General features: G+C 43.0%; 1 protein-coding gene across 1 annotated transcript; it reads right to left on the bottom strand.

Moving 5' to 3' along the window:
- Window positions 1-6,029: 6,029 nt before the first annotated feature.
- CLEC3A (C-type lectin domain family 3 member A) lies at window positions 6,030-10,940 on the bottom strand. Its single transcript, XM_059857686.1, has 3 exons — window positions 10,826-10,940; window positions 9,117-9,197; window positions 6,030-6,421 (listed from the first exon to the last, which is right to left on the bottom strand). Exons 1-3 carry the CDS (start codon window positions 10,938-10,940, stop codon window positions 6,030-6,032), a joined length of 588 nt encoding a protein of 195 aa, XP_059713669.1.
- Window positions 10,941-11,878: the final 938 nt, after the last annotated feature.

Below are 11,878 nucleotides of genomic sequence, written 5' to 3'. Positions count from 1 at the left end.
TCTCTTCCTTTATTCGAAAAAAAGTTGAAGAAAAAAGTCTGTTTCCTTTTTGGACATAAACTTCTGGCGTTTGTGGATTTTCCTGACATCACCAAGCCCCAGACTTTTCAAGGTTCCCAGTTCCCTGCTTGGTACATCCTGGTCCCTCCTCTAAGAGCTCTCACATCTCCCACAGCTGTCCCTGTGCTCCCCACAGTCCCTGCCAGCCCACGCAAGGCCTCCTGTCCTGACACAGCCCACCGGAGCCCAGGCTGGCTCTTGAAACACCAGCACCGTGCCAGGAGTGGGGAACTGCCTCAGGGTGGGCATTTCCAGAGGCAGAACCCTCAGAGCCACTTGCTCTAAGGTGCAAGAGACAAGCCTCAACAGGCATCAGGCAGAGGAGGAAGGAGGAGGCTCTCTGTCCTGAAGTTCCACAAGAAAGGGTTTACTCCAGGTGAAGAGAGCAGGACTGTCACTGTCGTATTTTCTGAAAAATCCCTTCACCAGGATTTCTTCTCCTGGGAAGCTGAGAAGCCTCAGAGAAAAATGAAAACAATAATGATCTCATTTTGCTGCTCCTGTGTTTTGCTGCTTTGGAGTGTGGTTTGGAGATTGTTTACCGACAGATGCATGTTTCATTGGTTTCATGTGAATTGTTTTTACTTAATGACCAATCACCATCAGCTGTGTCAGAGTCTGGGGAGTCAGTCACGAGTTTTTCACTCTCGTTCTTTGTAGCCTTCTGTCTGTATCCTTTCTCTATTCTTTAGTATAGTTTAGTACAGCATTCTTTAATATAATATCAAAAGATAATAAATTAGCCTTCTAAGAACATGGAGTCAGATTCCTCAATTCTTCCCTCCGTTCTGGGGACCCAGCAAATACCACAAAGGCCGAAAGAGCACTGAGCACTATTGTGTAAGGGCTTTTATACAGGTACAGTTTTATAAAGGGGGTGGATACAGACAGCAAACCAACAGGGAATCCTCAGGGGAGGAGTGAGGGGATTACATCAAGTGTCTGGGGCCACTTGGGGTAGGAGGGTGAGAGGACAGCTCACATGGGCCAAAGGGGCCTCCAGGAATAGGGGAATTCCAAAGGGGTGTTGCAGACAGGGATCAGCCTGAGGTTATATTGGCAAAGAAGGTTCGGGAACAAAAGGGGCTGCGTTGCCTTGACAGGCGGGAAGGAGCAGCAACAAGGGGCAGGGAATGGCATGAGGGACAGCTTTGAGGGAGGGTAAAACCCTGCGGTGAGCTAGTCTGGGGAGAACATGGGGGTACAACAGAACAAACCACTTAATGAAGAATCAATAAAATAAATTCAAACTGCAACTGTCCCAAACTGGGGGCACTGTGTGCCCACAATGGGCAGTGGCGATGTCACAGCAGCCGCTGTGACATCGTTACCCAAGGCAGTGTTAGAAGGATGCTGGGTGTCGCTGTGACCTGCACAGGTGACAGGGGGACTGCTGAGGAAGGCGCTTGCCCAGGGCTCTGAGGGAGGAGGGCATTGCAGGGGCTCTGAGGCCTCGCCCGTGTCCTGCTGCTCCCTCTGGCTGGGAGAGGCTCTCCAGGCGCTCACCACCGCCCTGGCCGTTGGCAATGGTGCGGCAGGACCCCGCCTGGGGACGCTCCCCTTGCACCAGGGCCCTGACGAGGGACAGCTGCTCCCACTTTGGGCCCATACGGACCCGGCACGTCCTGCGGCAGGAGCGGCGGGAGAGGAAGCCCTACAGCCGCCCAGAAATCCATGCCAGGAGCAGCCGTGTGCAGGCCCCGGGGCTGGGCCCCTCTCACCCAGCACAATAAAGTCTTCTCATCTGCACTGGGTGACCCTGCTGTCATTTGTCAGCCATCCTCCTCTGCCTTTCTCGAGGTCAGGATTAGGGCATGGCACCGTGGATTCTCTCCTTCCCTGGGACTGACAGTGCCTTTCCTGTCCTGGCAGGACTGGGAGCCTGGCTGGAGGACATGGCACAGCCTCACCTGCTGGGCACTGCTGCCAGCTTTGGGGTGCTTTCCTGGGCTGGGGGAAGGGGCCTGGTTCAGTGGTGTCTCGTGGTTCTTCCTGAACGTGCAGGGCTGTTGGTGGGTTTAGGATGTGTCCCTGGGCTTGGGGGTGTTTGTGGGTTTGGAGATTGCCAACAGGTTTTGGGGATGTGCCTGAGTGTGGAGGGTGCTGCCAATGAGGGGGGAAAATTCAGGCTTTGGGGGTGTTTCTGTCTGTGTCAGATGTGTGCTGCTGGGTTTGGGGGGTGCTGCTGGCTGTGGGGTGCATCTGGTTTGGGGGTTTGTTCCCAGATTTGGGCGATTCAGCCAAGGTCTAAGGGTTATTTCTGGTTTGGGGTGCTGCTGGGTTGGAAGCTGTTAAAAGAAGGCTGTGGCCCAGGTGAAGCAAAGCCTGTCCCTGTGCACAATTATCTGTTGTTCTTGCTTTTCTTTCCATCTCTCTGGATCTCTGTGATGCCTGTAAAGCACATCACATCTGCTTTGCAGTTATAATTTCCTTGGTAAGACTGTGGGAATTCTTCCCCTATGCATGTTACTAACATTTCAGTGGACTATTTTATGGATCTCCAGCTAATTCTTGTTCTGTCTGAAAATCAGTTTGAATTCAGTAAGAGGCTACCATTACAGTCATTTACATTCCTGATATCTACTGATCCTGTAATTCAGTAACAAAAAAAGCCAGTCACAATTGCTTAATCTACTAACTTAATTTAAAGATGATCTAAAAAGGAAAAAAAAAAAGCATTTATGGAAGTGCAAATTAATGGCTGCATTGGATTTAATTTCAGCTGGCAGACAATGACCTGAAAAACACAGTGCAATGGTATGGCTCTATCAGAGAAAAAAATTTCTAATGCCTAGAATATCATGTTGGCACCAAGTAGCTGGACTTTCAAAAAGGCTCAATTATTGAATGTTGAACACAGTTGGATGTTGGGTCTTGGGTCAGAATATACTCCTTAAAACCTGGTCATGAGCTCCCTTGAAAGTCTGACTGCACATGATGTTTGATTTAAGGTGTTGACCTTTCCTTACTGAATGAGAATATATATGTGTGTATATGTGTGTATATATATATTCTCTGGGTTTGAAGAGGGACCGAAGGGAGAGGTACTTCCAAAAATAGTCTGTGCTTGTGCAGCTTTTAAAAATGAAAAATTGATCTTTTAAGAGTAATGGTTAACAATGTGCTCTCATTACTCATTTCCAAATTGCTTTTCTTGGCACAAACATTTCTATGTGGACCCCTTTTCCATAGCTGGAGAGAATCCAGCCTTTTAACTCTTTGATCCATCTCATAAAACTCTTCACAATTATTCTGTCTTTGATGGTAACAAGAAACTCCCAAAGTATGTTAATAAATATCTCCAAGCAGACACTTTTGTAGCCCTAAGCTGCACACAATCATCTAATGGGGATCCTCTGCTACAATATTCAAGGAGTAGTTGGAATACTTAAATGTAACACGTAAGAGTGTTAAAAAGCAGCTCTCAGCCCTCTCAGCTAAAGATCATATTCCTGAATGTTTTTCACATGTTTCATTAGCTCCTAACGTCAAGTGTCATCCCCTTGGGAGAAGAGCTTGGTAAGGCACTATTTAATTTTTTCTCAATAAAAGTCAGCTGTGTTTTGATCTGACAGAAGAATGAGGACCCCACCCTGTTTCCTGACACAAGAGGGAAGCAGAGGTGCCTGTTACTGTAAATACTCTGCCAAGCAGGGGGGTGGCAAGAAGCACAGGTAAGAGAAACAGGGGTTCTTCACTGCAGTGAAGTTTGTTGTATCATGACCAAAAAAAAAAAAAGATATTAAAATCAACTATCCAGTTGACATGGAAGCTAAGGGAGACTTGTGCTCAATTTTCTTTCTTTTTTTTTTTTTTTTTTTTGGTTTGACCACAAAACCAGACAACCCATTCTTCACCCAGCTCTGCTAATGAGCTTCTTTCTCTGGGTTTTGAACCCTGCATAATGAAGAACATCTGTACCTTGACTAAAGCTTGACATTTCCCTGCCCATTCACCAAAGGCCTTTTTCTCTTCTTTCAATGCAACATTACCAACTCAGTGCCTGGGAAGGAAACCTGGTGGAGTCTCCAGAACATTCTATTCTGATCACCTTCCCTCAATATTTCAGCAGAATTACCCAATTCATATGGTAATAATTTCCTTCTAATCAGTGTTTCCTATGTAACCTTGTTTATTCACGCCTACTTATTCCCACTTGCCAAGAAAGCCACATGAGACTATTGGGGGCATCTGTCTTTCATGACATGCTGTTTTTATTGCCAGTCTCAAGATGATAAATGTTTTCTTACAGGATCAACCAGAAAGTATTATTTAAAAATGAGATTTTTATGTGATAATTTTATACCTGGTAGGGAAACTCCATGTAGTGGCTCATGTTCTTTAGAAAGGGTACACCAGCAAAACAGCCCATGAAAATGTAGTCCTGTGCCAGTTACACAACGTGTGGAATTTGTGGTAAATTTTCACTTTGACTGTAGCTGTAGGGATATGCTGAGATACTGACTTACTTCAGACAAATCAGAGGTTGAGAAACCATACAGACTTTTAATCATGTACAAAAGTTTTTACCCCAACCATAGCAAATGCTGGCAGATGTTGAAAGAAAATTGCACATATTTGAGCCCTTTTAGCTGCTCTATTTCAACTCGGGAGTAAATGAGAGAATTCAGAATCAGGTTATTTTACAAGTACATTAAGTGATGGAAAATGAATTTAAACACAACACATTGCAGAGGCCTTGAGTAGTTAGATCTTATAGAGCTTTTGGGATGTATTATACAGCAGAGATCCAAAAGTTATCCTGTGGCCTGTAAGTACAATAGTAAAAAAAAGTACCACTTTGGAATCCTCAAAAAAAGTCCTAGGAAAGAATGGCCTTCACATGGGTCAAAAACACTACAACAATTAAATAATGGTAATTGCAGATTTATTGCATAATTTAAGAAAATCTTGCAGGTTTAATAGGTAAGAAATAGGAATTATCCTCCAAGCAGCAATATATTTAAATATTTAAACAAAATGAGAGAAACTGCTATTTATGACATGAAGGCAAATCTCTGTTGTGATGTTCTGAACAGCCAAAAGCAGCCAGCATATTTTACTTCATTTTCAAATGGCAGGTGTTAAATTGGAACATTTGCATGTGGTCTGGACACACTCTGCTGTTCCCCTGGGGTGTGCTGCCCTTCCCATAGGAGAGGAGGGAATGCTGTGACAGCAAGGAGCTCCTGTCTCCCTCCTGGAACTTTCTGGAGCTCCCTGTGAATGGCAGAGCCTGTCTGAGCCTGCAGAAGACAAGGCTTAGCAAGACTTCACACAGCAGAGCGTGATCTAGTCCCAGGTTTCTTCTATGGGAATGTTCCAAGTGACATTTAATATTTAACCATAATTGAGACATTTAGAGGCAAACATGTCTAGACTAACTGATGTTTTAAAACAGCTACTCTCCCTTTTTCTAGCAGCATGTCACTGTGAACTGCATGTAGTTAAATAATTAACACCAGATTTTTCTGTTTCATTAAGCATTCTTAACCCATAGGTAAAACTCTTGGCCGCAGATTATTCCAATTAGACTTTGTAAAGGATGATAGTTTTTTTTTCACAGGAGCTCACATAATCCCAAAGTCCCTCTTTAACTTTAGAACGGGGGGGATCCCTTCTGCTCATACTGGAAAGGGTTATCATGCAGCGGTATTTTCTAATTAAAGTACAGAAATAGCAAGTGAAATCTAGTAACCCAAATGTCAGGCTGAAGTAATATGGCAAAATATGATACAATGTAGGCCAAAACATAATATATGTCCCTGTACATAATGAGAGTACTCACTAAACATTTTTAGCATATGAATAGAAAATAAATTAACAGAGAAAACTTGTGTTTCAGGAAAGAGTGAGTTCAAGGCGGGAGAGGGATAGTTTCAACTCACCACTCTTTAAGTGGGAGGGGTTACTAAGCAAAAGTGTGTGTTGATAACCCAAAACATGGCCCTGGTCTTTTGTGTCTGTGATTATGGGATCAGGAATTCACAAACGTATCTCTTGGCAGTGCGGCAGACTTCATCCACCCACTTGCCCTGGGCTGCCTGAGACAGGAAGACACAGTTTTCCCTCTTGCCCCCGTTGGGCTGGGCACGGTCCCAGTTGGAGTAGGGAAGAGCCATGCCATTGACATCCACAAACCTCCCTTCGTGGGCCATGTCAGTGACACCCAGCCAGAGCTCGGAGGCGCCGGGCGCGCTTTTCCTGCCGTAATCGCGAAGGATGTTCGTTTCCTCGTTACTCCTGGGGATGGCCAACGTCCCCCCCTTGGCTATGCAGTCCTCGTTGGCCTCATGGAAGTGCTTGGTGCCTTCTGACATGAGGTAGCACTTCTTGTGGGCCTTGGTCCCACGAAGGCACACTGGGAACAGACAGGAGTGCAAGGTCAGTACGAGTCTGGGCTCAGCTCTCAGTAATGGTTCTCCAAACGATAATTTTCCAAAAGCACCTTGAAACTTGAGCAGACAAATCCTTCAATAAGTGAAAGGCTTTTGACTTTGCAGAGTGGGCCTGAAATTTGGAGTAAGGTGAGGCTTACCTGCTGGTAAGTTCATGTAGGACCCTGTGTGCAGCCAGCACATCAGCGTGCCTTTGGGAACAAATTGCTGAAATATAACCCAGGCCTGTTCTCAGTGCCCCTTTTACCAAACAGTGCTGCTTTCATACCTTTTCTACCTTATTTCAGCAGTCCTGAAACTGATGGGATGGAAGAGGCTTGTTTTGTTTTTGGTTATTGGGAAATCTGTATTTGGCTTTATAGTGGAGACAGATCTAAATGTCTTTTAATATTGGTGATATTTAAGTAAAGTAAATTTTTACATCTTATCTAAGCTCAGTTTCCAGCAAGAAAAGGCAGGACAGAAATGTGCTGTATTAAACGTGTCCTGCTCACCAGGAAAATATTGATTTGAAATTTGTAATACACATCTCTGAGTGATTTACTAAAAGTGTAATTCTACCTGTAGAAGATTGCATATTCACCTCCCTTGGAATTAATTTCTTTTCTTTCCAGCAAAGTCTCCCCCTTCAGACTCTAAATCCAAATGTGGTAAAGTGACTTAAATCTATAAATGCATTAAAAAAAGTGCACACTTATTACTAACCTTACAGAACAATCTGGACCTAATTTTCTAAACATTTGAATTTATAAATCTGTTTGCTTTTACTTCTGCTGGGGGAGTCTTGATGTAAAGTCTGAATGGCCCAGAGGGTTAATTTGGCAGCTGCTCTGTCACTGGAGTTGCCTTGCAGAGCTGCTGCTGGGGATGTTCCAGCCCGAGGTCTGTGGGGGCAGGAACACAGGAGGGAATCCTTAAACTTTGCCTTCCTGCTCTCCTAATGCAGATTTGTGAAAAAATGATTCTCCCAAGAAAAATAATGATGGCAAGGTGAACCTTCCTTGGTGGAGTGTTTCTTCTGAGCTGAGGAAGGTATCAAAGGCCCGGAATAGACTCCTGTAACAATTAGTTTTAGAATCCTGCATATTATTACTTGCAGATTATTTCATTTATTGCTTAAGCTCATCTTGTACTCATGTACATCTTCTGTCCCGATGTTTTCTATAATCTGTTTCTAATTCCTGTCATCTGTTCTTGTAGAAAAATAATTATGTCTCTGATCAAAAGGATATGGAAGTCACTTTGGACCACATCTTATGTCTCAAGATTTTAGTATTTCCTGTTGTAGCATTCACTTCATTCCTTAGCTGCATTTTCAGAGTCATAACTTTCTATTAGGGTTTAACCTTCAAATTTTAACCCTTCCAATGGCCTAAGTAATGAACCTGTTTATTAAATGTGGAACTCTTTAACAGGTTTATATTTATGGGAAAGATTAGAGAGACTTCAGTAATGATAAGAACTGGATGTCTTTAGGGAGGGAGGATGTGCTGCAAAATGGTGTGTGGCAGCATTGCACATTTCACTCTGTGTAGACAGGAGGCCCAGGAAGTTCAAGCAAAAGAAGAAATCAGATTTTTATGCTATGTCTTGGAAATGTTCTTTAGCTAAAAATGGAGCTCCCTTTTTCAGTTGTTACAAGGACATTAACAAAGACTAAGACAAGGACATTAACAAAGAATGGCCTTCACATGGGTGCATAAGCTAGGGGGTGATGGGTGTCTTTTTGCCAGATTTGGATTCCTGTTGCACAGTGTGGGTTATAAATTTAGAATAAAGCTCAAAATAAGTTTTGAGGAGAGAAAGTCTCCCAGTTCTGGTTTCATTTCTAAGCCACTGCATGCTTCTTCTCAAGCTCCTTCTGGAAGTAACACAAGAATTACTTTTAAACAAGAGTTACTTGTCTAGCATAGGCTGCCTCTTTTAAGAAAGTTCTAAAGCCTTCTTATTAGACATTTGAAATAAAAATATTTTGTAAAGCCCCAAAAGCTCTATGTAACCCAAGACATAAAACTGAACAACCCAGATATTACCATCCCTAAGGAAAATACATTCTGTTTCATGAGAATGATGTCATTTACTCTGTAATGTCCTCTTGTACATGTTTAAATGCCAGGTTTTGTGTCAACAGCTGTGAAAAAGCACAACTGTCTAGTAGGTGCATGTGTATTTACCCTTCTTATTTTGTTTGGAAATTTCCATCTGGTTATTTAAATACCTAAAGGACTGTGCACATTGGTCCTGAATATTTCTGAGCTCACAGTGGATATAACTTTGAAGTTTTATGGCAACATTCACATTTGAATATATGTTCATATCAAAGCTGGGCACTTAACTCACCGACCACCTGAACTCTCAGACCCAGGAACCCTCACTGTGCTGCCTTTGATGACACAAAACTCAGAGCTTGAAGTTGTGCATAGCAAAGACAAAAGTAGTTCTTGCTCTCAGTGAAGAATCCCCACTCATTCCCCAGTAGCTGAGACCTGATTTTACTTGAATGCTTCCTTCAACACTTGTCTGGTAAAGCTATGGCACACCATGGCTTTATGGAGCTGCACTCCTCAGTCCTAAAATCCCCTTAAAGAGAGGGGTGGGAGTGAAGAAGAGAGGCAGTGAGAACTTTTGGAAGCCACTGACCAGCAGAAGCTGCTTTACCTGTCTGGAGTGCTTGTATTTCCTTCAGAGCATTTACTTCTCGCCACAATTTGTCAATCTGGGTCTTCAGGTCATCTTTTTCTTACATGAAAAGAATATATAGAAATTAACAATATGCAACACATTAAAATATTTTAAATTACATGTTAAAATCTGTTTCAAATTATTATGCTGATTTTGCTGCATTGCTAAAACGCTTTTTGATTATTTTTAAAGAGTTGTCCTTAATGAAAATATTCCTCTACGATTTCTATAAAAAACATGAGGAACCTTTACCTTTCCTTCACCTATTTTATAATGGATGTTGCCCTAAAAATTGTTTGAAGATCATAGATTGTTGCAGCTAATCATTATTTAGTGAGTTGGTGTCTAATTTACAGAAAAGGTTCCTTTTTCTTTTGAAACTGTACACTCTGATGAACAGACACGACATACAAAAAATAGCAGGACACAAGTTGTGTTTCTTCAAAGCAATGTTATTTCTGTGAGCATGACAGTTTCACACAACCCTTGTTTTAGGACAGGGAGGAACGACAAATAAAACCCAGCCTGACAGTCTGAATGTTGCAGATGTGCTTGCTGAGCTGCAATCTCTACTTCCCAGGATTAGCCTTCCTCTATCCCTCAGTACAGAGGGGGCCTGGGGGCTTGAGCCACACAAAATCACTCTGAATCAGCATTTTGTAGCACTTAAAAAAGCACCAAGAATATGATGGGACAAGAAAAGAAGCTAATTTTCACATAACTCCATTTTCATGTCCTCTTTTCCATTTTTTAAAAAATCATCATAACATCTTTTAGGGCTCCCTGCTTCCCCAAGGCAGAATTCTCTGTTCTCCAATCAGTGCTACTCTGTGCTAGCACAAAAAATGTAAAAGCAGCCTGTCCTTAGGACACCTAAGCTTAAAACCCCAAAGGAGAAGGAAGTGTCTACAACTGTGGGGCTCCAGAGCAGCTCAATCACCTTGTACAATGGCTTTATCAAAGCCACATTTTTTTTAAATTAAATAGGAGTTTAAATACTCGCCATCAGTGAGCCTCCATCATACCTGCTTTTATTAGAAATACATCTTTAAATTAAATACACAGAAATTTCTAAATAACATTCTGTAATTTTGTATTTACTCTTAAGCTTTGCTGTGGGAACAGATGCTTTATCTTCTGCTAATTAATTGATGTTGACCTGCTAATTAGTTTGACTTGCCATTTCACAGTGCTTTTCATGCAAGTGGAGTAATAATCCACAAAAAATTGACAGGCATTCTGTTAAAATTAGGAAATGGTACAAAAATCTGAACAATAATCCTGGAGCCTGAATACTTCTACTTGTTTCCTCTATATACATGAATTTCCATTTTTCTGATCTAAGTCAATATAGCTACATAACTAGGAAGGATCAGCCAGAGTCCTCTCTCAGCTCTACCTGTGAGTTCTAAATAATGTTAACAGAGGTGAACAGCCAGAACAGAGCAATATATTTGCAACTGTTATACAGCTCTATTTTCATAATTCATTCTGGCACCTTATTTGTGGCTTTGCTAGCTCACATAAAAATATTTAAAAGACAGATATGCTATAGACTCAAGTGTCCTTTATAAATAAACACTTGTGTAATGTTAGTTTCTGGTTCATGCAGTGCTGTTTAAAGTACACAGTAAATTTGCATAGTCTATAAGGTTCTCTCCCTCCTCCCACTTCAGACCCAGTACCTTTCACTCTACGTTTGCTGTGCTTCCTGGCTTTGAACTTGGAAGCCTGGCTGATGGTCTGATCCAGCAGTAGTAAGCTTATGAGTAGAAAAATCCTAAGTCCAGTTTGTGCCATGTCTCTTTGAAAGACCCTAGGAAGGAGCTTGAAGAGATTCCCTTTAGCAGCTCTGAGAGAGGCCACCCAGAGCCATCTCAGCAGGGACTGCCTGAGCTCAGCTTTATAAGGTGTGCTGGCAGGCTGGGCTGCCCTCCTTGCTTACCAAATGTGTTTAATGCTTGAGCTGGCTGTAGCATAAGACACCCCCTTGTTCTGCCATCCCAACTGAAAGTGCTGTTTCCATTCTGAGCTCAGCTGTCCCAGCCCTGAACACTGCCCTGATTGCCTCACCCGTGAGCTTAACAGCGGAGCCAAAACCTGGGGAGAAGCAGACGGGTGCTTGTGCTCCGCCAGCCTCCAGGAGGGGCAGCCCGAGGATTCCCACAAGTGCCAGGGGCTGGCCCAGCACGGCTCTGCCCCAGCCTGGTTAAGGCAGGACATGGCCACCACCTTCCACTGAAGCACAGCCAGGACGCTGCTCCCTCAGTAAATGCAAGCACTGCAGCTACAGACCCACACAGAGGATAAATGCATTAAAAGCACATTATATGGGGAGTGCTTGTCTTGGTTTATGAAGGGTTAATAAATGCCTGATAGATATGACTGCATTTCTGGTGAGAACAGCAATCAGCAGGGTTTAGTAAGGGGAACAAAAGGTAGCAGTGCTCTCCCAAAGGTTCCCGAGTTCTGATTGTAGAGTCAGAAGAAAACACAAGGTGCTTGAAGCAGCTCAGTGTCTCCCTGGAGTCTGGAGAACTCTCAGAGTTTGAATCTCTTTCCTTTGCCCTTGGGCTCTGTAGACTGCTATGGGGCTGCCTTTAATTGGGATTGCTGTATGAAGTAGAACCTCTCCCTGATTTTGCTGAACAAATGAAATGGTCACAAAAATATTCCCATCCATCACACTCTTTCTTTTTTCTTTTTCTTTTTCCCCCCATTAAAAGAGGGTTTGATTA

This window comes from Haemorhous mexicanus, chromosome 12 (assembly GCF_027477595.1).
Source record: "Haemorhous mexicanus isolate bHaeMex1 chromosome 12, bHaeMex1.pri, whole genome shotgun sequence".
NCBI lineage: Eukaryota > Metazoa > Chordata > Aves > Passeriformes > Fringillidae > Haemorhous > Haemorhous mexicanus.
The sequence above is the reverse complement of the archived record's forward strand: the minus strand, read 5'-3'. Positions and strand labels throughout refer to the sequence as shown.

Excerpts from the sequence above, each read along its gene's own strand:
- CLEC3A (XM_059857686.1), bottom strand. The coding sequence starts at position 10,940 with ATGGCACAAACTGGACTTAGGATTTTTCTACTCATAAGCTTACTACTG. Across the intron at positions 9,198-10,825 it reads CAGCAAACGTAGAGTGAAAG|AAAAAGATGACCTGAAGACC; the intron begins GTACTGGGTCTG and ends TTTTCATGTAAG. Across the intron at positions 6,422-9,116 it reads AATACAAGCACTCCAGACAG|TGTGCCTTCGTGGGACCAAG; the intron begins GTAAAGCAGCTT and ends GTCTGTTCCCAG.